Source organism: Apus apus, chromosome 2 (genome assembly GCF_020740795.1).
Source record: "Apus apus isolate bApuApu2 chromosome 2, bApuApu2.pri.cur, whole genome shotgun sequence".
Taxonomy (NCBI): Eukaryota; Metazoa; Chordata; class Aves; order Apodiformes; family Apodidae; genus Apus; species Apus apus.
The window spans coordinates 31,736,876-31,760,873 of record NC_067283.1 but is presented as its reverse complement, the minus strand read 5'-3'; the positions used below and the strand labels follow the sequence as shown (position 1 = coordinate 31,760,873).

The 23,998-nt window shown below is 39.5% G+C and overlaps 1 protein-coding gene across 5 annotated transcripts; it reads left to right on the top strand.

The window, feature by feature from the left end:
- Positions 1 to 794: 794 nt before the first annotated feature.
- Positions 795 to 17,870, top strand: TMEM196 (transmembrane protein 196). 5 transcript variants are annotated; one of them, XM_051610624.1, is made up of 5 exons: positions 795 to 1,134; positions 10,649 to 10,705; positions 12,525 to 12,779; positions 14,613 to 14,686; positions 17,015 to 17,870. In XM_051610624.1, the coding sequence occupies exons 1-5, from the start codon at positions 988 to 990 to the stop codon at positions 17,019 to 17,021; spliced, it is 540 nt and encodes a 179-aa protein (XP_051466584.1). In that variant the 5' UTR covers positions 795 to 987; the 3' UTR covers positions 17,022 to 17,870. The 5 variants fall into 5 exon arrangements, with proteins under 5 accessions (XP_051466584.1, XP_051466580.1, XP_051466585.1 ...); XM_051610620.1 differs by having other exon boundaries at positions 795 to 1,152; XM_051610621.1 differs by having other exon boundaries at positions 841 to 1,146.
- The last annotated feature ends 6,128 nt before the right edge of the window (positions 17,871 to 23,998 follow it).

Here is a 23,998-nt window from a genome sequence, read left to right as displayed (position 1 = left end):
AGTAGCAGCTGGGGATCTCTTGCTATATTTTGCTTTGTTGCTCATTTGCCTGGGGACTGACACAGTCCTGGCTGTTGTCAGAGCGACAAGAATGGCTACGGCAGTTGCCTCTTTGTATGAGACCACAGAGTTTTGCAGTGGTGAGACATGACAGATGCCAGTCCTCTTACTAAATACGAAGAGAAGATGGACTTCCTCCTGAATTTAGCAGAGCAGCCCCCAGGAGAAGGGAGGCCTGTGCACACCCACCCCGCCGAGGGGCTCAGCTCTGATGGCAGTGTTGCGCAGCTGGCATCGCCGCGGCTCCCGCGTCCTGCCGCCAGCCCCTTCGGGCGCGGGACGGGGGAGGTGTGCGAGCCGGGCTGCGGGGGGAGGACCGGAGGAAGGTGCTGTGCCTCCTGGCTCTGGGGCGGGGCTGCCGTAGCGTCTCTCCTGTGCATTGGGTCTAGATTCATACATAAATATAGCCGGGGTGGACTCGCCGCACTCCTCTACCCCCCACTCCCAACCCAGGAAGAGACGCGGGGCGGGGGGTGTGAGAGAAATAAGAGGCGAGGGAAAAAAAAAAAAAAAAAAAAAAAAAAATCCAGTGAGGTCATTTCAATGAGAGCGCAGGAGGCGATCAGACAAGGTCGACTGTTCCGGCGGAGGCTCAGCCCCTGAGCCGCGCGGTGCCGCCGCCCTCCCGCCCGCCCGCCCGCCGGCACCTTGGAGAGCTCCGCGCCGCCGGGGCCGCGCTCGCTGCCGGCGCGGCGCTGCGCGGGGTTGCGCGGGGTTGCGCGGGGTTGTGCGGCGCCCGGCGGTGCCGGGGCCGCCCCCCGCCCCTCGGCAGCGCCCGCCGGCTACGGATGTGCCACTCCGCTCCGTCTGGGCTGCCGATAGAAGGAAGAAAAGTTTGGGGGCGACTTAGGGAGGCGGGCGAGCCGGAGGAGAAGGCGGATGAGCGGTTTCCCCGGCTGATCGCGAAGGAAGGATGACCGAGGAAGGATGTGCACCAGCAGCCAGATCATCGGGAGCCTTCTGGTGCTCTCCGTGCTGGAGATAGGGTTAGGGGTGTCCAGCGTGGCCGTGGGGGCGGTCAGTTTCAGCCTGGTCCTCACAGAGCATAAACCTCAGCTGGGAGACTCTTCTCCGGTATGGAGCGGGGTGTGTGTACGTTAGCCATTTCACTCTCTCTTTAACTCTTTATGGTGATGATCAGACCCTGCGAAGGCATCCCCTTCCCTTTGCTTCCCTTCCGCGTGTGCATGCTGCGCCGAGAAGCTCACCGAGACCATTTCCTATGTGCATGGGGTACAGTCTGCATACTCGTGGGGAGGGAGGGGAGGCACGAGGGGGAGAGATGTATGTGTGTGTTGGGGGGGCAGACCCCTTCTTTCTTGCTTCTTTTCATTTTTCAATTTTGCGATGAACAACTGAACTTTCTGTGAACCCGTTTGCACACCTGGGAAAGCCCAGTGCCTCAAGTGGAACACAGGCTGTAGCTTGCAATCTTTAAATTGCCTGTGAGTTTTGCTTTTCAAAAAGAACAGCCCTGTCTCTTGTGACAAGACTGTCAAAGGTGTTTTAAAATAATGTCAAGGGTATGTCAGCTGAGTTCTGAGCTTTTGGAAGAAAAAGGGAAAGAGAAAATGGGAAGGAAAAGGAGACATGTTCTCATGATCTGGGCAGCCTGAGCTTCTTGTAAAATGAACAAAAAAATCAAACACCAATAATGGGTTAATAGAAGCAGCATGTTCATGTCACAGAGCATTTCTCACTTATCAAAAACATTTCTTATTTTTTCAGTTTGAGATATGTGTGTTCCTAGGGGAAAAAAAAAAATCCTCCAAATGGTTATTTATATTTATGAAACAAAGCATAGGAAATAGTGAATATTCAGCCTAAACATGAGTGGGCATTTTTGAACTCCAAAGCTGATTTTGGCCAGCTTGGGTTGTACAGCAGTATTTCTAAAAGGATTGTCTGCTTTGCTTGAGATAAGATGATAAGTGCAAAACACTCTTGGTTATTCATAATCTTAACTGTTGGTAATTTACAGATTCATTCTGACGAAGTGCTTCAAGTAATATTCTCACTGTCAATTATTATTAGTTATTGACAACTGTCATAAATATTTTTTGCAACATACAGACACACACATAATTCTGCACTGCAGAACAGGTAGGTGAGAAATGAGAATGAAGACCAGATAAGACAGTGGCCAACAGGTAATATTATCAAAATCACTTCAGAGAAGGAGGTTTCTTATCCTTGCTGATGAAGAAAAAAGATTGCCCCAAAACACATGCCTACCTGAAATTTTAATGACAGAGGGCAATACTGAGGGTTTAACTGAAGTGAAAGAGTTTTGACCAGTCAGTGAGATCAGTATTTCATGCAGTGATTTCATTTTGTAACAATGCTATCACAGCTGATACCATTTCATGACAATGCACATTTTCTGCACAACTGCTTCATTCATTTTTATGGTTTCTGTTACCCGAGATCATACCAGCCATAGATTAGGATACAGATAAACAAATGTGAGGGAATATAAAGAAACAACTAACCCAGATTGGTATAACAGGTGGTTGCATTAACAAACCATCAGTCTGGCTGATTTCAAGCTGTTTGTAGGCAGAGTTTTAGAGAGGAGTAAGACATAGGCCAATGAAGTGATTTTGCAGATGTTTATAGGAAATTCTCCCCCTCTGTGAGTGTAGAGACATGGAAGGGAACCCAAAGGGACTTGTTTGAAAATGTAACAATGGGGTGAAAAATGCCAAAACTAGAGCTAGAAGAGACAGACATCAACTGCTAGGAACTAAGAAAACAACCACAGGTTGGCTGGGCAGAGAGAGGCCACAAAGAACCTGTAAAATGAAGGCAAGCAGCTTATGTTTCATGAAGTAGAGAAAATGGGAAATCATGGCAGTCTGATTCTAAAGGCTTTGTTACTTTGCCTTGAGCTAAAGATTTTTGGTCTGAATTGTCACCATTATGGCAGCCTCTTTGTACCACTCCAGCACTTTAAATTGCCTGTTAGGTTGTGTTCTTCTAACTAGAGGACTAGCAAGTAAGATAAAACAAGGGCCAGAGATCTACAATTTTCCAGGGCCATGAATAAGTAGGTGCATATGAAAACAACTGGAGAAAGGTTTGTTTGCACAACTGTCAGACTGTGCAATTGTCTGGCTGCAGAACCACCTTCCTGATCACTGGATCTTACACTGATAGTGCCTGTGTTAAACATCTTGGATAAAATACCATTTTTGTCTAATCCACACTCTTGAATCAGGATTTTCCTTTGAGAAATGAACAACTAGGAAAAGAAAGGGACATAGAAGGAAAAAAACTAATCCTTTGACATGTTAGGATGCAAAGCACTGGAGTTAAGTTGAATACTGTCATGTCTCATGTTGCAATTTACCTGGAAATATACTGAGAACTTTTGGCTCTATTCTATCCTTTACTTATGTGGGTGGAACTCAGCAGAGACCCAAGTTCATAAGGAAGTAGATGAAGATAGCATCACCATGGAAACCTTAACCTGAATTCCTAAAATCTGGGCATCTTGAAGTCATGCACATTCTCTCTCCTATACTTGCCTCCCTGTGATGCTCTGCATTTGACACATATTAGCTTCCTTGTTAAAAGATTTGTTTTTATTGTTCACTGTCTCCATTCAGCCAGATATTTTAGTAATGGGCCCAACTCCAAGCATGTGAATCCCACCCGTAATACTAGAGAGACAAGGAAAGATAAGTATGGGTTGAAGTGCTCTGATCATTGCATGCCCTGCATTATGTATAAGCAAGCCAAGGAAAGTGGAGTAGACAAGAGTGGTAAAATGAGCAGCCTAGACAATGTATACATCAAAAATGCATGGAAATGGGAAAACAGTTTCTGAATTTATTGTTTTCATTGGAATTGATCTGGATTAAGATAGTAAGAGTTGTGTAAAAAGTAGCCAAAAGAAAACAACTGAAGGTGTGACTGACTTCTCAGATAATCTGGAGCATGTAGAGATGACTATCTGATTTATTTTACACCATAACCAATCTGTTATTTTTAAAATAGGCCACAGCTACTAAACTGAAAAAAAGACCAAACTAAACACGCACAAAAAAACAGTCCCATATAACCTAAGGTGAATGTGTAGTTGATTTCTGGATTTTCTTTCTCTTTGTTGTGATTGCATTGGTATAACCTATTCCACAGGCTGTACTCAGTGTTCCCCAGATTTATTTTTCCACAAACTGAAGTATATGTCAAAAATACACCCTTGTAATTCAGTTATATGGTGTACTATAGAAATGATCCAACCAGTGAGCATGCTGAACCACTGACACTAGGAGAGCAAGAATGACAGATAGCAAAGGTTTGGCACAAACAAAAGAAATTAAAATATAATCCTTCAAAAAGTATTCACAGATATATTTTTTTTAAATGGTCACATACTTTTTAGTCTATATTTAGAACATAATGGTTGCGTTACTATCACTATGATTAGTGTCTATATATTCACACAAGTGCATGACTAAAATTCTCAATTTTTTCTGCAGTGGTGAATAAATGCTTGGTTTGGCTATAAATGAGATTCTCAGAGAGAAAGAATGAGAGACAAAAGCCACATCTTTAGTCAAATATGCTATTTATCTTCATATGCAAGGGAGATACCTGATGATTCACTTATGGTTATGCCCCTTAAGAGTAATAGCTTCTTCCTTATAAAGACAAATATCTACATGTATTTGAGAGATATGCATTCTCTAGATGTTGATCAGTCTGTCTGTTGGGGCAGAGTTATTTTTTCCATGATTTGTGGTTTTAGCACAATGGAAGTCTGCTGGCCCATTAAAAATCTACATTTATAGTTTGGGTCTTCAAATATTTGATTTCACTGACTTTTTTTTTAACCCAGGATTTGAAGGAAAATAACAAGGGTCAGGCAGCGTGGAACTCTCCCAGAGCAACAAAACCATTTTAGACTGTTTAATCAATGCTGGTGGCCTGAATTTTTCAAACATTAAATTTTGCATCTAGTTTTTACTGCTGCCAAGTTTCCTTTGGAAAGAGCAGTCAAACTATTTTTTATTTCAAAAGAACACTAAAAAATTCACATTATTATTTAGCATGCAGACAGAATGCAGATGTGATCCTACTTTATTTTAACATGTGCATTGCATTTTCATCAAACTGACCATATTTCTGGCTGGCTCCTGCTCCTGATGAAATGAACTGCAACACTGTCAGTGAGCTCAGTGGAAGCCAGAGAGAGTTCTGTATCTATAGATGAGGGAGGATGTACTAAATATGGGAGCTTCTTGCTTTGCATGGAACCAGGACAATTCACTCCAGTTGAGAAGTCTTTCAGGAAGTTTTCTTTATCATTCAGACACTTCAAAAGCATAAAACAACCTGGAAGATGGTCTATCCAAGGGAACTTGTAGTAGCTGGCTTGTATTTAAGAGGATCTGTTGAATATAGGCTGACTTAAGCATATGCTTAAACATTTTGCTGAAATAAAACTTTAGTTCACCTGCAGGGAATAATATTTGATTTATTTCTTTTTGAGACAAAAGCAGTCATACTCTAAATGAAATATTTTATTAAAGAAAACCAACAAAAAGCACTATTTACTATTTTTTTCTTCTGATTTGCTCTAAACAAGTAAATAAATCCTATTATTTTGTGCTGAGAATTTGAGAGATTTTTTTCCAGATGACCAGAGGGTTTTTGAATCACTGGTTGCAGGTAGATATTCAGGTCCAGAGACCCACCACTAAAGTTCCTTGAGTGCCTCTAAAAAACAATTCCCATTTTCAAAGCATCTCTGCAGGCCTAGAACCAGATTAAAGGGAATGCTAACACAGGCTGGAATGCAAACTGCCTGAATCTGGCTTGAATCTGGCAAATCAGTGGGAACTGTAACACCACACAAGCTGTTATGTCTCACATGAACAGAGCCTCCCTCTCAGTACGACAGATTTGGTGGGGTTGTGGCAATGCTATTGTGTCAGATTCTGGAACTAGATGACTTGCAGCCAGGTGGATATCCCTGTCCCAGCAACCCCTAGCATAGGACAACAACATCAATCAGTAGTTTCCATCCCCCTTTTGCAAAGATGATTGTGTTTCTCTGTGGAGGTATCAGGCAAACCTAATACAGAGGCTCACTCTTTTTTGCCCATTGTCACTTTTCTGTGGTTTGATGCTTTTGTGATGAGTGGATTCTGTGCCTTTTTATGCTTGCACTGAGAAAATTTAATCCTTGTTCTGAAATGCTTCTTCAAAGAGTAACAATTAGAGATACCTCCTCTGCTCAGCTCATCTATTAGGGATTTCAGGTTTTTTCGTCATTTGGCTTGATTTGAAGAAACAAGATTATTAAATAGAATCAGTCTTTCTAGACATTAATAATTTCAAATTCCTGGATCTTCTCCTGACAGTCAGATGTTTATGCATTTTTACTGATTTACCATCTGAAAACATTAGATAGAAGTGCAGCTGTTGAGTCAGTCTTGATGGTTCACTCTTCCAAGTGGGGGCTTATTTGAATAGGTTGATATGCTTGCTTTTTCACTGTGTTATACTGAAATTTGGAATAATCTCCCTTCCTCTATTTCATCAGATATGCATGGTTGACCCAGAACACTGGAGGGTTTTCCACACAGTGTATGCAGTTTGGGCTTCTTTGTCATGAACACTAACTAGGGATTGAACAGTCCTTATGTTCAATTAGGTTTTCTGTACTATTTTCTTCAACATCTCTCCAGAAATATTTTCCATACACAGTTTTCATTTTCTCAAGGGAATTACACTCACCATTACTTTTGTTGCCTAAAAAAAATAATATTTCATATTCTTGGTTATCTGCAAACAAAAGTAAACCTGCATGTTTTTTTCAGGCTACCAGTAAGAAAGCCTCTTTTTTTTTTTTTTTTTTTCTTTTTTTTTTCTTTTTATTCCAGGAGAGTGAATGACGCCAAGTCTTTTGTTCCAGAAAATATGAAAAAGGGATGAATCCAAACCACAGAACTTGAATCTAAATTGAGATTGCAGCCTCCTTACTGAAATTTCTGGGTGTTTGGATCTGAGGTTTTGTTTCAAGCCCGTATTTTGTATAAAGTAAATTAAAGAAGACTCAAAATAAACATACTCCATTTCTGGGAGGTCTTTCGTCCTGTATTCCGAAGTTCAACAGACCAAAAGAAAGATTTTCAAGTATACATATTGAACATAACCAGGCACAGCTGTAGTGTGAATGGCAAAGATTCCACAGGCAATGAAATACTCCTGCATCACCTTGCAATCACACTAGTGTCATCAGAGGGACTCTGACTCTGCTAGGACCCCATTAGACAAATCTTCACTGAAAAGGGTACTGAGGCACTCTCAGCCCACTGACTCTCTAAGTCATTTTTTGTGCAGTATCTTTCTTTGAATTTTTTACCCATCATCCAAGAGTGATTCTGTCCTTCTCTATTAATGGATGATACATGCAATCCCTGCCTCATCTGCTAGTCTGCTAGTCTTGACACAAAAAATTGTGTGTCATAGAAGGTATGAATAAGTCTGTAAACAAAAGCAAGCCCAGAAGTAATGGGAATTGGTTGCATATAGTGGCTTGTGTAGGTTTTTACGTAAGAATTTTTATTTAGACTTTTATTGACTTTCTGAGCAACAGTAATTAGAACAAAAGTCCAGTAGTGAAACATCTGCTTCAACAAGTCCCAGCTGAAGGTCCCTTTGGCTGCCAGGGCATTTTGGAGGGCTTATTCATTTTGCTTATCCTTTGTGTAATGTTTTTGCTGTATTCTTGGAATGAGCTGTGAATACTTCAGCAATTTATCAGTCTTTTTAAGGAGCTTATCTTCAGTGACATATTTTTTTTCCACTCCAGATTTACTGTATTTTAAATGTAAGTGTGTTTTCCTTAAATTACTTCATGTTTGACATGGTTAGAAAATGATTTGTAAAAATTGACTGAGGATAATCAATAATCACGTAGAAGGGGGCAAGTCCCCACTGTGACAGTATTAGTTAGTTATGGCTAAACTGTAGTCCAGGGTAACTCAACAGCTACAAGTTAAGTTTAAATGTTATGACATGCTGACATGAAGAGGAAGTCTTTCTCAATAGCCAAGAACAGAGACTGACAAGACAGCAGAGCCCCTGGTGGCTGTATTCCAGTTGGCAGTATTATAAAATAGAAGACTTCAAAACTAAAGGACAAACAGGAAGAAACAGGAAATTCCTTCTGGGTCTGACTTGTACTTGCATCATTTTTCTGGTACAAAGAGGTACTGTAGTTTCTCTCATCTGCTTTTCACTATTGCTGATGACAATACTGAAATATCAAAAAATTTACAGGAATTTACTATAGCACCAAGAAAATAATTCTTAGCTATTCTATCAAAAAAGCAATAATCAATCACATAACATCCCTCTCACTTCCTAACCTTCCTAGAGGTCTGCACATCAAGAAGACTGGCTAAGGCAGTTCTGCATGAGCAGTGCTCCTGAGCCCTGGGTATGGTTAATGCTCTCTCTGTAAAGCAGGTTTCCACTTCTGTCAGAGAATCAGAAACCTCTGGAGCTTCAGAAGAGAGTGGTAAACTTGGCTTACCATTTTCAAAGCTTTGCATGAGGTTTAATTGCCTGACACTGTGGCTCAAATTCATCCATTGGTTTTAATAGCAAAATGCTTGCATTATGCCTGCATAAATAGCAACCAAACAATGAAATAATCCTTTGCTACTGTCCAAGTGCTTTTCTTCCAAGGTTTTTAAAATGTTCAGGCACGCTAGAGCATCCTGTTTCACAACTTGCTTTCCTCGTAGTCATGTGGACTACAAAACTTCAGCATGACATTCCCAAGCTTACACACAAAAACATGGAAGAACCAGGAATACTCAGCTACTCTGAGTCAGAACAGAATAGAAAAAAAAGAATAGAATATTCGGTTCTCTGTAGAGTTCTTTAACTGCAGCACACTTTATTCCTTGTGTAGATGTACAGAGAGAGAAAATACATACCTAATATGCATACAGACCCTGACACAATAAAATATAGTATCAGAGAATAACTCTCCCTACCCATTGGATTCTTGATTGCTATTCCAATCAGTGAGCTCTAGTGGCAATTACCAGTTGTATGTCCTGGTATGTCCTGAGTCATTCAGCCCCATGGTCTAGATGATCCAGCCCTCTCCATAATCGGATTGGTATTAAGCCCACATCTCGTGTTTAGTGTAGTGGTAAACAATATACAAAATTTAACCATATTCAACTGTGGGAACTGATTCAAAATACATCTCCAGGCTTATGCTTAGCTATATCCAGGAACGACATTAGTTGGAGGGAGATGAACTGTGTATTCAAGCACCTCTTCAGCTGAGATACTGAAGCAGCAAAATTTTTGAAGGAAATGAGATACAGATGCAACACAATATAGAGACACTGAATGATGTATAGGAACTGTTTCATTTATATTTTTTTTTCACTTCTTATGTAACAGCCAGGTCTGTTCTGTGATTTAATCCTAAATCAAGGTCAAGTAGAGCCTTTTGCTAGAAATGCCATCTCCGTGCAAAACGAATGTGGAAAAATCCAGTTTTCAAACCATAACATTACTTCCCAATAGAGGATAGCTTTACTGAAAATAAGCAGCACAGATTTCTTAACAATGGAATTTATGAGGTATCAGGGAAATCTTTTGACAGCATTACAAACACCTGGAGAAAGCCTTATTGATTTCATACAACTACTGTAGTTCTTGCCATGACTTCTACTCAGGGACTCTTTTCAGTTTCCCTTGTTAAACATTTTTGTAGGAGGAAGAAGTGACATCAGAGAATGTCGCTCATCTTTGGTGTAGGTCACATGTCAGCTGGTAGGTGATGTTTCTGATTTTGTTAATGAGTTTTTGCCTAATGCTTGATGCAACAATTGACAGATCACTTAGTGAAAGGGAAATTAATGAAAAAATACAGATATCTTCATGCTGTCTTTGGCAAAGAGGGCCATATAGAACCTAAACCAGGTTTTCCTGCATGCTCAGTGTACCCACACTAAAAGATGTGCTCATACTTACACCTGCACCCACAGAGGTGATTGAATGGCACTATTGCCCAGAGTTCCACTTTCTTGAGGACAACAATCTATGTATGATCCCTCAGAGCTTCACACAGTAGGATCAAGGAATTAAGTACCTCAGGTGTGCTTAAAAGTAGATTATTTGGATCACTGACTACTACCTTGCTAAACTTTTCTGAGGGGAAAAAAAAAAGACTAAAAAGGCATATTTTCATTGCCACATTTTTATTGGTTTTTTTCATGCCTTGAAAGTAGGATTTTATTATTATTATTATTATTATTATTATTATTATTATTATTATTATTATTATTACTATTATTATTATTATTATTATTATTATTCATCCTCAGTCTGACTTCTCATTCCAGTTTCTTCTTCTCTGATAAGTGTGTTTATAGTTGAGTTATAACTTCCTGAAAAATAAGGTTTGTGATAAAAATGCTGATGACTGTAACCATTGCCTAACGTACTGTTGTGGTTACCATTGCAGCAAGACAGCAGGATTTAAACTTGAGACTGTAAATGATGAAATATTGATGATGTTGTGTGTTTTTTTTCTTTGCAGTTTCTGCTTTGTGGCATATGTGGAATATTGTGCGCCAAAAAAAAATCTGGACTTGTTGTAAGTTTTTCCACTGCATAACTTGAACTACATGCTGGGGGCCTTCTGTGTCCAAGTGTTTCTGGTAAAAAGCCAGTAAAAATTGCAAGTCAGCAGTCCAAAACAGCAATCAGCACTTTGGGTTAATCAAGCAAAACAAGACAGTGCTGAAATGGCCTATTTCATTTATAGCTGTTTAAGTCATTCTTTCCTATTTACCCTCTTCTGGACAAATATTGATGAAAACCTATTGATACAAACTTATGCCAAGTCAATAAAAAGTTCCCCAATAACTTAACTGCATTGCAGCTTCTTGCTTTCAAAAACCCATTTCTGTGAACTGTGGCATGTCTGGGCTGCCACCACAAAGAGGCTGCCACCTCAAAGAGGCTGCTAACAAAGTCTGTTTCTAGATACCATTGCTGTTCACTATTTTAGTAAGTTCTTTTTGCAATCAGAATCATGCATAAGCCAGTTATAAAGTGATGGCAGATGTTTTCTGTGCCTTCTAAGAATAAGTACAGTGTTTTTCTGACTGCAGCAAAATAGCATTATTACTACACAAGTCACGGCTGAACTTTATGTTAAAGACATGATCCTACTGTAAGTGATTATGTCTGACTTAATTTTCTGTCAGCTTGATTCTTCTGACACATACAGATGGAACTCCTGTAAAACCAGCGTAAGTGTGAAGGCAATCAGGACTTGTCTCAGATTGTTTTTGACTGTCAATGACCTAAACTCTCTTATGATGACAGTGTAATTTCTTAAAAGCATGTGGACAATAAGCAGTTTCTGAAAGCTGTCTGTTCTGGTGGTTTCATGGGGTTGTCACTGCCCAGTGGACTGCAATATACTGTCCAAATGCCACATTCATGACTAAATTCTCATCCCAGTTATCTATAGAAGTGGTCTGTAAGGCTCCATAAATTGTTCCTACCACATTAGATAAGTATACACACAAAGCCATGTTGAGTAACAACAAAGGCCCATCTAGATCAACATCTGACAGGCCAGCAGTATCAAGGGGAGTGAATAAGACAATAATTCCGCAGTGTCTCCGTAATGTCTTTTGCTCTTGAGCCATTTGTGGCTCAAGGAGATCTTGAACCAGGGTAGCATCTTTGTGATTAAATTTATAGGAAGTCCTTAAACTTGCCTCATTAATTGCAACCTGTTACACATCTTTCTGAAGTTCCCAGAAACATTTTAATAGAATTAAAACCAACCAACCAAACAAAGAACCAAACACATCACCACAATGACTTGTGGAGCTGCATCACAGATTTTGTTGTTGTTTCTGTTGCTTCTTTGTCCAGCACATTGACCTTGCACACTTTTGAAGTTCCCACAAAACCTGTAAGCCTCCAAACTGCTGTCTGACTGAGCAAATCAGAATTGAACAAGAGGCAGTCAGATGGCACACAAAGCAAGAGAGATTCACTGTGAATATGTGAGGCATTCACTCCTGAGGAGTGGTGAGAAACTGCACAATAGAAAATGACGACACATTCTGTCACGTTATTGTTTTGAATGAAACTCTGGAAACCAAAAGATTTGCGTCCTAGTAGTTCTTCAGTTGATTAGCTTTTAACATGAGCAACTCAGTCTACCCAACTTTATCTTACAGGGTACATCAATCTTAACTCATGTACACCAGAAAGTATTGTATTCCCTTGGAGCTCTGTGGGAGCTGAGGGAGTTAAAAATGAGTGTGAATTGTTTTGCAATCCATGATGCTTTCAAAGCACTGAATTATGGTTAGTGTCATTTTTTATATGAACAAATCTGTCTCTGAAAAATGTTACTATGACATGACATCTCTTGTCTTTCCTGACAGATGATACTTTTTTCTGCCTGTTGCATCTGTGGACTAATTGGAGGAATCCTAAATTTTCAATTTCTTCGTGCTCTGACAAAGAAGTCATCTGCTCTCTATTCTTTGCATCTTGCCTCCATGTCTCTTGCATGCATTGGAATTGGAGGTTGCACTCTTTCCTCATGGCTCACTTGTCGCCTAGCCAGCTATGAACAAAGGCGAATGTTTTCAGAAAGAGAACATTCATTGCATCACTCCCATGAAATGGCAGAAAAAGTGAGTTGTGTCTCCTCCCTTGTTTGTTCTGCTTCTCCTTAAATGCTACTGTATGTGTTAACATTTACAGCTGGCAAGAGATGTATTCAGGTTTCAGTAATATATGAGAAAGAGCTTCTGGGAAATGAAATGCTGCAGTTCTGTGTAAGCTCTATTATGTTGCATTATATGGAGCTATTTTTAGGTACTGTATATTTGCAGTACATCCATTTCAATGAAGTACATCCATTTTCAACATAATTCCATTGTATAGCTATTCAAGGGCTTAACTGCTAAATATAGAACTTCATAAATAATTGGAAGCCTTATTAATATGGATTATCATGTACTGTACTATGAAAAAGCACAGAATGCTTTCTGTAACCACATCATTGCATGCTTCCAGGATTTAATCAATTTCTTCCTCTCCCAAGTACTCAGCTTATAAAGTAGGTTATTTAAATACAAAAGCCACAGTTCACAAACCCAGAATGAATAAACCTAGGCACCTATGGGCATATTTAGACACTTAAATTGAACTGATCTGCCTTGCAGCAGCACAGAGTATTCATTGCCTTTCTCTGATAAAAGAAAGCTTACCAAGGTGTCTAGGTCTATGTTTGGGTGTTTGAAACTTACGTTCCAAAAGTTGAGCATGTAGGGCCAAAAAGAATTAACTGAAGAGAATGCTTGAAATCCCCTCCTTGGAGTTACAGATCTGCTTTGCATTGGAGAACTAAAATGCTCACTGACACCCTGTGCTTTATGTTTGGACTTTGTATCCAATGACTTTCATTTGAGAAATGAATAGAGATAGGAACTAAAGTAAAGTAGACTGCCCATCTAAACCTTTATGTGAAAGTATGCATGACAGTTAAGTTCAACAGTCTGTATCATATCTACTGAGACTTTGAACAGCAGAGCAAGGATGAATTCATTCAGATCACAGGAAGTTTTCAGATTCCCTAATAAAGCATGATAGAGCAATTAATTATCCATTAAGTAAAAATGAACTGAGATGAGACTCCAAGCACCTGAATTCACCTTAGAAGATGTTTGAAACATGTTTTTTAATGTTAATTAGTATAGGTTACAAGAGTAATGTAAAATGGGGTGATAAAATCTAGGGCAGGGGTACACTTCTCCCTCTCACATTAAAATGAAGCAGAATTCTGATGATCTATGTTGGCAAATATGACCACGGTCTTGCAGATGTTAGGCTAGATCCTGTTTTTCAAAGATGTTCTTCCCTCAACAAGGACAACAATTAAGCTCATTTGAGAGAGAAACAGATAGGTAAAGAAAAGAGAAATGGCCTGGGAAGAAAAACCTTTCAAAATGCAAATACTTGACATCCTATCAATTTGGGCTGAAGATGACCATGTATGGCAGTAGTTCACTACCTCCTTTCCAGGCCTACTGAGCTTTTAGACATGTAGCAGTGAGGACTGCCAGTTGCCCATTCATCTTGGGTGAAGGACCATGCTGCATGTGCAGAGCAACCCGACTGCCCACACTCAACAAATGTGGGATGTGCCCCACCGATGGTGGACCCCCACATGTGTGTCATAGAACTAAGTATGCATGTGTAGATTGTCTGACCTGGGACTTCTTAGACTTACAGCCTGTAGACTGCTTGCAAGTTTGACTAACTAGCTCAAGTAATGTCCCGAAAAATAATGAAGGCTACTTAAAAACTTACATTAACTTAGGCCATTTTATAGAAATAGCTTTAAAGTGGCTTTTATATAATACTTTTTTGTATATTTACACAGATATACAGTGATATAGACATGTACTGCATGTGCATTTGTGTGTTCTATATTTATTGTATAATTGTTATATTTATATTAGAGATTGAGGGGTATTGAAATAACCGACCTGCCCAGCTGCCCGGTGGTTCCCCCGACACCAGAGTTACCTCCAAGGTACGCTGAACACTAGGGAGCTACCATGTTGTTATGTCACTTCAGGAAGGGCCACCTCTAAGAGGAAGTCATAGTTTCAGCTAATCAAAGTTGGCTGATGCTGTGATGTCACTCTGAGTCAGGAATGGTGCTTCCAGGTGGTGACATAATTCTACGTGGTGAACGCCGCAGTCTGGAAGTAAGTTGAGTATTTAAAATATTCACCCTAGTTATAGACATCCAAATGCTCCTATTTGGATGTTGCCACCATTGACTCACTCTGCTTCTAATCTGTGTGATCCTTCTTTTCTTGAATTCAGTAACTTTTTTTTTAATTTATTAATACTTTCAGTTTCAAAAATAGAAATATTGGGGAAAAGAAATTGTTTTCAATATTTTTTGAAATGATGATATTCCAATAGCTGATATCTGCACAGGATTCAAGTGATGAAACTGATAAAAGGAAACTTACCCTTGCTCATGAATAGTCTTCTGACAGATTACTATCAAACTTCCCAGCTAACTGGTATCTTCAGAGTAGATCCTATAAAGGGTTTAGGTAGCTACAAATAGGCAATCATAGTGCCTTGTTTCAGAGCAAGCAGCCCCCACATCAGGATTCTGAGTTCAGTGTTAGCCACGCTAACATAAGTATCTATGTATAAGGTATAATAAAACATATAATATACTCTTCAGTACATGAGGAGAGTAAGGCACCATGCATACAACATCATCACCTGCCAAATGGAGAGCTGGGTGTTAGAAAAGGCTCAAATTTCAGTCAGTTTACACAGCTTCTTTTCTCTGAAACCTAGACTTGATTGAGGAGTATTAATTGGCAAATCTACCTGGCTCGATGGCCCAAATTTTACTTTGTAAGGAGGATTAGCACATCCCTTCTTTCAAAAACTTGGCAGGCAACAATTAAATCTTGTAATCTATTTCAAAATGTAGCTGCTGACACTTGAGAGAGGAGGCACCAATGCTTCCACTTTATGTGAAAATTTGAGTTCTGGTCTCTGCCTGTTGAACTATTTAGAAATCAAATATTGTGGATTAAAAGAAGAGAGAGAAAGAGGCAGACTGGGAATAAAGACCAGCTCCCAGAATTTTCTTCTCTTCACCAAGAATCTCAGCTACTATGCTACTATGGGTCAGGCTTGCTCTTTCTCTCTCTCTCCTTCTCTTCAACCCAACAAGAGTCTTGCTTTACTTTCTTCATAGAAACTTTCACAAGGGAGACAAACAAGCCCCTTTTTGTCCACATTTTTCCAACTGTACTTAGGAGGTGGAAGAGGTGAATTTAATTTTTCCATGCAGAGAACAGATTCCGGTTCTCATGCAAGTATTTAGAACTAGACCAACAGAGCCACCTCTACTTCATTTACCTGAATTTTAAAAATACCCCAAATGGCATTTTTATGTGTGCCCATTCCTTTGGGCATAGTTGGATGTTCTCAGGGATCTGTTATTGGACAGAAGCAGCAGATCACTTCATTTCTGCATCCTTATTCAATTTGGCATGAAATAGGCCTAGAACTGCTCTGAATAAGGTAATTCTGAGCATAAATTCCATGTGGCTTCTCAGCCTTTAAGGTCAAAGAAGTGCTTAATGAATATAGCCATATCCAGGCTTAGACAGCTGCTAAGTAGGTATTTTTTTGATTGCAATTGGAGAATTAGAAAATCTAATTCTGAACAAATCTTGGTTTAGGTGCTTTAGGATTCTGACTCATGATCAGGTCAGCTTACTCCAGGATGACTCATCTGCCACTTCAGTAGCAATTGTTGAACTGCTAAAAAATCTAGTCTGGCATAGTGAAGGAAAAGCGAAATCAGTTCCATCCAGAGGCAAACAGTCAAAACCCTCAGACCTTGTCTGGATCTAGACCTGCTTCCCAACTGTCTATCCCAACTAGCATCAAATGGCATCTGTTTGTAGCAGTACAGAAAAAGTTTTGAATGGAAATGAAGACTTAATTACCATCTTGTTCCTTTGTAGATTGCCACAAAAGCTTGAGTTGATGCACTTTCAAAGGACAACATCACAAAACTTGCATGGATGCCATCAATGCTGTATATGTGGTCTAAGAGTAATGTCCAACTCAATCAGTATCAATGAGCCCATCAACTTTGAAATGTACTTAATTTATATAGGAAGAAATGTGTTTTCTTTGGTTTTTTTACAATGAGATGTATCAAGCCAAATAAGAATGTAAAGTTTTGCTGAATGTTTGAAAATTTTTTAAAGAAATTCAGTTTGTTAAATTTTTGTTACAACCTTAACTAACTAAATTTCAAACACCATAAAATAATTGTCATTTTAAATGCTGTTTATTCTTGTTGCAGGAAATGACAGACAACCTAAGCAATGGTGGCCCACATCTGATTTATAATGGAAGTGTATATTAGGAGATTTAAAAAAAATTCCACGGAAAGAAGTGGTTTTATAATTTTCTTCAGGAAATAAAATAGACTCCAAGAAATAGAGGAAATGGAACTATCTTGGCTTTTATGGCTCAAATATGTCAACTGCAGAACAGCACAGTTGCATTTCCCTTTTAGAAACATGTTTAAAATTTGTCTTCTAAACATTTTGTGGATATACAATATTTATTCACTTACTCGGTACAATTTATTTTTTTTTCTTCTGAATAACTTTACAGAATTATGATGGTATTTGAAACAGACTTCTCAAGACTCTTCTTCTCTTGAAGGCTCAAAAGCCAGAACAAAAAAATAATTAAACTGGACTACATTTAGCTCAGTCACAGGATTCCTACAGAGAAGAGAAAAGGGCAGAGGAAGGACGGCTCAGGGGAATCTTTTTCTCCCCCCCACTTAGCAGCATCTCTTGTAATATGATGGCTTCAGATCATGAGACATGGTACCAGCAACACATCTGCACAGCTCCCCTCCCCACATTGCAAATGCATCCAGCCTCAGTTTTCCTAGTAGATCGTATCAAAAGAGAGTGCTAATTACTCTTCCAAAAGGCTCCCATTTCACATTCAGAGTGTAAATGAACAGTGTGCTGAAAACAAAACCAATGTCTTTGTTTTGAAAGACAGAATGCTCTAGAATGCCATAAATCAAAACCTCAACAATGCCTTGTTGTAAAAAAAAATGTAAATATTTCCAATTTGTGAATGAAGTATATTTCGTAATTTGTTCATAAAAGATGACAAATAAAATTAAATCTAAACCAGAGATTCTAGAGAGATATTTTTGTCTGTTGCTTTTTTTTTTCTGGTTACAAATATCTTGCAAAACTGAACCGTCATGTTTGCAGTTTAGCACAGCAAACTGAAAGGTTCCTAAAGGGGTGAAACAAGGTCAGAAAGGAGAAAACAAAGGCTGAACAGAGGCATGGTCAAGGTCAGAACACAACAGTGCACACCCACAATGGAGTTTGAGGTCTGCTAAAGCAGTATGTATGTTAAGGCAGTAGTTTTAACTGACCCCAAACTTTACTGTAGGACCTACTGGCTCATACAGCCATGAAACATGGAAGATTTAATCTGTAACACAACACATACAGCATAATACTCATATAAAGTCATTCATATGTTACATAGTGAGTCTATCACTTTGCTGTAAAGCACAGTACTGGGTTCAATATGAATTTGAGATGGGAGCATTATTGATGACTGGCAACATTTTGTGATTTATACCCACGCTTCCAGACAAGGGGGAATAGAATATTATTATTATTCAAGCTATGCTATTATAACCTCTAGAATTTACATTGAATTGTTTTCTGGCTCTATATGGTATAAAAAACCCTGACAATTCAATTATCTTAGGATTTTCTAAGTCTGTATGGGAGTTTCCCATCTAATTACAACATATGAAACATCTTCACAGTGACTAAACTTAAACTTCCTGTAAATTAGTTGTAAGGCTAAGCTTGTGAATCAAAAACTAGTTCACCTTAAAAGGCTTCCCTTCCCCTGTCTACAGTCACAAAGGGCTTTTGACTCTTCCCTAAGCCCCGATATACTAATAATGTATTGTGTACATTAGTAATAGATAATGAGACTGTTCAAGATAATAAATAATATATATACTGTCAGAGCAACAGAATTAGCATCTCTGCGTGAGGAACGTGCTCCCCTTCCCAGGTCCTATCAGCCTTTAGACTGTCTCCCCTGCAACCTTCTAGCTTGTTGGGGCTCTTTATCTGTGTCATTGCCTCTTTGGCTTGATGCTCCTCAGCAGCAGGAAATATCTGTCTCCAGTATGTGCCCTTTCTGGGAGCACTTTTGCTGCAGCTCTGGACTAGTGTCTAAATAGGCTGTAGTTTCATAAAGGTTGAAGAAATCCACACTGGACATAGAACCAGAGGAGGTGGTTCTATAAGATTCCCTTCCTAATTGCATCAGTACAAAGAGTGTTAAAGGGCTTTATCAAAGAGAATTAAGAGTAAAATAAAAACTTACTAAAAAATCCACCAAAGAACTACCTGGCTGAGGTTTATCATTAGCTCTGGAGGACAACGGTAAATCACAGTTCGTACAGAGGTATCTTGAGACAGCTCAGGACTAGGAATTAAAGCTTCAAATCCTAGAGAGTGGTTTCGAATTGCAGTTTAGAATCTGCTCAGGAATGACAGAAAAGAACACACCATAACAATGCCCATTTATCTGCCACAAATACTTCATTTCTTGGCATGGTAATAAGAGTATGAGATGGTGCAGGGGAATAGGTGATTCTTCTGCATCCAAAACAATAGTTCAGTGCAACAGCCACTTTCTCATGCTTTGGAAAGGAAAGGAGGATGCATTGTCCAATCTCACAAAGTTTGAAGCCCTACTGTAATTTATGAAAGACAATCACATCACTTCTATTGCTTTTCAAGGGGTGCTGGAAGGAGAGAGAGGAGATCTGACCCCCAGAGAACAATAGATTCAATCAATTGTTGTTGTTTGTATTTTCCTTCTTCTGCTGCCAAGCCTGTAAAATGAAGAAAAACTGGTTGGACCCTGCATTAAGAAAAGCAAATGCAAAGCTGGTATTCAAAAGATTTTGGAACAAATATGATGATGAAGACTGCTCCTACCTGGGAGACAGAGGATCAGAATTCCCAAATTCAAAGTTAATTACCATAATATATGGATGTGGTAGGGTAATTATAGGAAATGCTTCACTTCTTAATGAAAATTTGTGTCACAACTGCATACAGAGTCCAGCTGTAATGGAAATATTTTCTGCATGTTTTCATTACTGATACACTAGAAAGGACACTCCTTGGACTTACCAGCTGTATAAAAAACAAAGCTTTCAGTTTTCATAATGTGATCAGCCAACACATATACATCAATAGCTTGACAGCTGGGCACCAAAATCCATTTTGATCTAAACAAGAGGAAGTGTGTATTGTCCTTAACGCAATTATTTCTGATTCATGTTGCTGTAAAAGCAGATGCTGGCTCGGATTCTCTCGGAGATATTCAGCCATTATTTACTACGTCAAGCAACACTCTTCTTGAAGGGGGTTACTTACTAAACTTTGTGCATGGTACTTAGCTGATAAGTCCTTAATATATGTTTAATATTTTAGGCTATGCTTGGCATTTCACAGAAATTCAGCCTATGAGAAACACGCATGTTTTGAATTTACAACAATCAACAGTTTTTATTGTAAAATGTGCATAAAAGTGCATATAATACATTTTAAATCTTTGTCTTGCACAACCTTCAATATCTATTTGTCACATTAGGACATACGAATTTGCCTTCAGATGGTCTGGGGAGGTATGAAGGAGAGTGGAGCAGGAAATTTATATGCAGAAATAGTCATACCAAAATTTTCCTTGCCAGTGTGATTTTGAAGGTACATGGAGAAAAGAGTATAATGGTTTTAAGTCATTTAAAGTAATTTCCTTTCAGATCACAGTTCCAGGCAGGTTAAGGAGTTAAAATAAGCCATTTATCATTAAAAGCTTAGTAATACCTAAAAGCAGACTAGTATTACACTAACATTAGATGGAAGATTTATGCTTAAAATTATTCTAGTTACCTTCCTGTATCAAAGTAACATCTTTAGCTCCACTATAAACCTCCAACAAGTTCCACAAAGATTATGTACATGCACCTGGAAACAGATTTTGAATAATATTTTTAGAATTTGTACCAGAGCTAGCTAGAGAGACTGAGTCTCCAGGGGAGGCAGGAAAAAAAAAAAAAAAAAAAAAGAAAAAGAAAAAGAAAAAAGAGCAACTTGTTTATGTCTAAAGGGAAGATGTTAAACCCACCTTAGTTTAATACCATTAGCCTGAGGAACTCTGAGTGAACTTCAGAAGCTTGCCCAGGAAGGTCTTTTTTCCCTGTAATTTTAAAATTATGAAAATGTGATTCAGTGTTCTGAAGGAAAATAGGGAACTGGGTGAGATGAATCAGAGGCTGGAATTTCAGCAGGAAGTTGTGTGCCTAGAGAGGCTTGTTTAGTTGCAGAAGTGTTGTTCTGCTTCAGAAAGGATCAGTTTTGATTTGGAGCAAAAAGGCCAGAGGGCTGCACCAAGGTCTCTCCATCATCTTTCTACCAAGCAGAGAGAAGGAGTCTGACGCTGGTTTTTTTCCTCACTGGACCTGGGTCTGGTGGCAAAGTCACGGCCTGTCGTGGTCTCAGCTGCTTTCAGCTCGGCTCCTTTTATTTGGTTTTCCTTCTCTCTCTTTTGCCTTCTTTTCTTCTCTCTCCTTCGCACCAGCAGCAGCAGCAGCGCTGGGCACCGTAAGGACCCACAACGATGGTCTTTATGGGCATTCATCACTCTGCAGGCTCAGGCCGCGCTCCCAGCACCGTTCCTCCTTTATTTTCTTTTTTCAGTTACATCTCTCTATTACAGTCAATTTCAGTGAGACACATAGTTTTTTTGGAGGCCAGTTCTCCACATTAGGCAAATCTAAATCTAAACCATGAAGTCCAAACACCCAGACTGATGGTATTAAATTCCTGTGGTTTTCTACACTTACTGATATCATTACTGTCCTCCTCCCTAAATCCAAGCATAAACTCCAGGAATGCTGACAGCTAATATTTTTTTGAGGACTGTTTATTAACAGTGTAGCATCCTGGAAAAAATATGTATGTAAAAGCTCCTTTGGTAACCATCAGACATAAAGTATAACAGGTTAATATTGATAACCACACTGTGGTGGCAGCAGCAGAGATCTTGATATGGCCCCAGAGCTGTGGATCTAAACACCAAAAAAGGCAGAGGATTCTGTATGAGCATAGTTATGCAAGGGATTGTTTTGTTTCTATTCTATGCTTGCTAAAAATATTTTATAAACCCATGAATAACACTGTGAAGTTTGTAAATTAAGAAAAAAATACCAGAATGGATTTTAAGACTCGAAAGAACATTTATCACCAACTAGGTTTTCCTTCTGATACTTCCTCTGACAAGTCTAGTATCATTCACATAACATCTTGGGAAGAAACATGTATTTTTAGAATGAAATCTCATCTTTATTTAAAGACTTCAAAAGATGGAACCTACTACTTCCCTTATTCCAATAAGAATAAACTTGCCCAGTTTAAAAGTATTTGTTTCTATGCAGATTTTTTTGCTTTATTTCCCAGGCACTGGCTCTCACTGCACCATTGTCTGTGAAATAAAGGAGCCTGGAAGAAACTGGGATCAAGTAATGTCTTAACCTTCTCTTGGGTGAGCTTAAATTCCCTTACTGTGGGGCAGATTTCCAGACAAAATATATATGTACATATATATCCCTAACCCTTTCCAGTTTTCCCATATAAAATTCTTATTCTTTCCTGTGCATAGGAATTCTTACAGTGTATTTAACTACTTTTCCCATTCATCCCTGCCTTACCAAAGTTACATTGGACCAACGGCCAGAAGGCTATGAGTTCTCAACTTATGTTTTCCCCGATTGCTTCAATCTAATCTTTATACTATAAGGATTTAAAAACTGAATAAAATTTCATATTCTCTTGTCTCATTTCAGTTTAAAGCCATTACCCCTCATCCTTGTAAAAAGTCCCTCGTTACCTTTCCTGAAGGCTCCCTTCAAGTACTGGAAGGCCACTGTAAAGTTTCCCCAGAGCCTTCTTTTCTTCAGTATGAACAACCTCAACTTTCTCAGCCTGTCTTCGCAGGAGAGGTGCTCTAGCCCTCTGATCATCTTCACAGCCCTCCTCTGGGGCCCCTCCAACAGCTCCATGTCCTTCCTGTGTTGGGGACCTCAGAACAGCACTCCAGGTGGGGTCTCATGAGAGCAGAGTAAATGGGAAGAACCACCTCCCTTGACCTGCTGGTCACCCTTCTTTTGATGCAGCCCAGGATGCAGTTGGCTTTCTGAGCTGCAAGCAAACATTGCCAGCTCATGTTGAGCTTCTCATCAACCAATATCCCCAAGTCCTTTTCCTCCAGGCTGTTCTCAGTCCGTTCTCTGCACAGCCTGTATTTGTGCTTAGGATTGCCCCAACCCGGGTGCAGGACCTTGCACTTGGCCTTCCTGAACTTCGTGATATTGGCATGGGCCCACCTCACAAACCTGTCCAGGTTTGTTTCAGTCTGCTAAGTTTACTGTAGCACCAACACCTATACACCTAGGATCTTAAAAGTTTCACAGCACACAATAAGGAATGCTGCAGAGACCCCATAATCCTCAGACACAGAGCCAGAAAGGTGCAGGTGTATTATTGAGGCCCTCCTGACCTGAGCTCATTACCCAGGCTGAGAGGCAGGGCTGACAAACCTGAACCCCAGGCAAAGGAATGGATTGCTTCTGCATAGTGCAGCTTATCTGCAGTTGGGCACTGTGCAGCAGACACACACTGCTGCAAACCCATGCCTAGCTCTGCTCGCTCCAGCTTTCAAAGCCAACTGTCAAACAAAGCTGAAAGACTGCATGGAGATTACATTTCCATCTGTCAAAAGAAAGATGTTTGCCTGTGTTAAATGGCTTGCTCAAGAGGGAATGACCTTTCTCTTCCTCCTTCTTATGATACATATGTTAGCTTTGTCAGAGTCTGCTATGGACATCAGTCGTAACAGTCTCTTGGCAAGTGGTACAGCCAGAATGAGCATCCAATAAACAGCTTCAAGGATATATAAGTACTAATTTGTTTCAGTTTGCCAGTCAAGTCAGTGTTGGGACACCACTGACTCTGTGGTAATTCTATGGCTGCAGTGAAGAGCTTGTGTAGGCAAAAAGAAACCAATTGCATCCCTGTTGCAAGACTGGAAAATCTGAAAAAACAACATTGTAATTCTGAGAAAAAGGGTTTAATTATGCACTTGCACATCATACATCTAATGGCAGTAAAACTTAAAAAGAAATAAAAAAGGAAAAACAATGTAG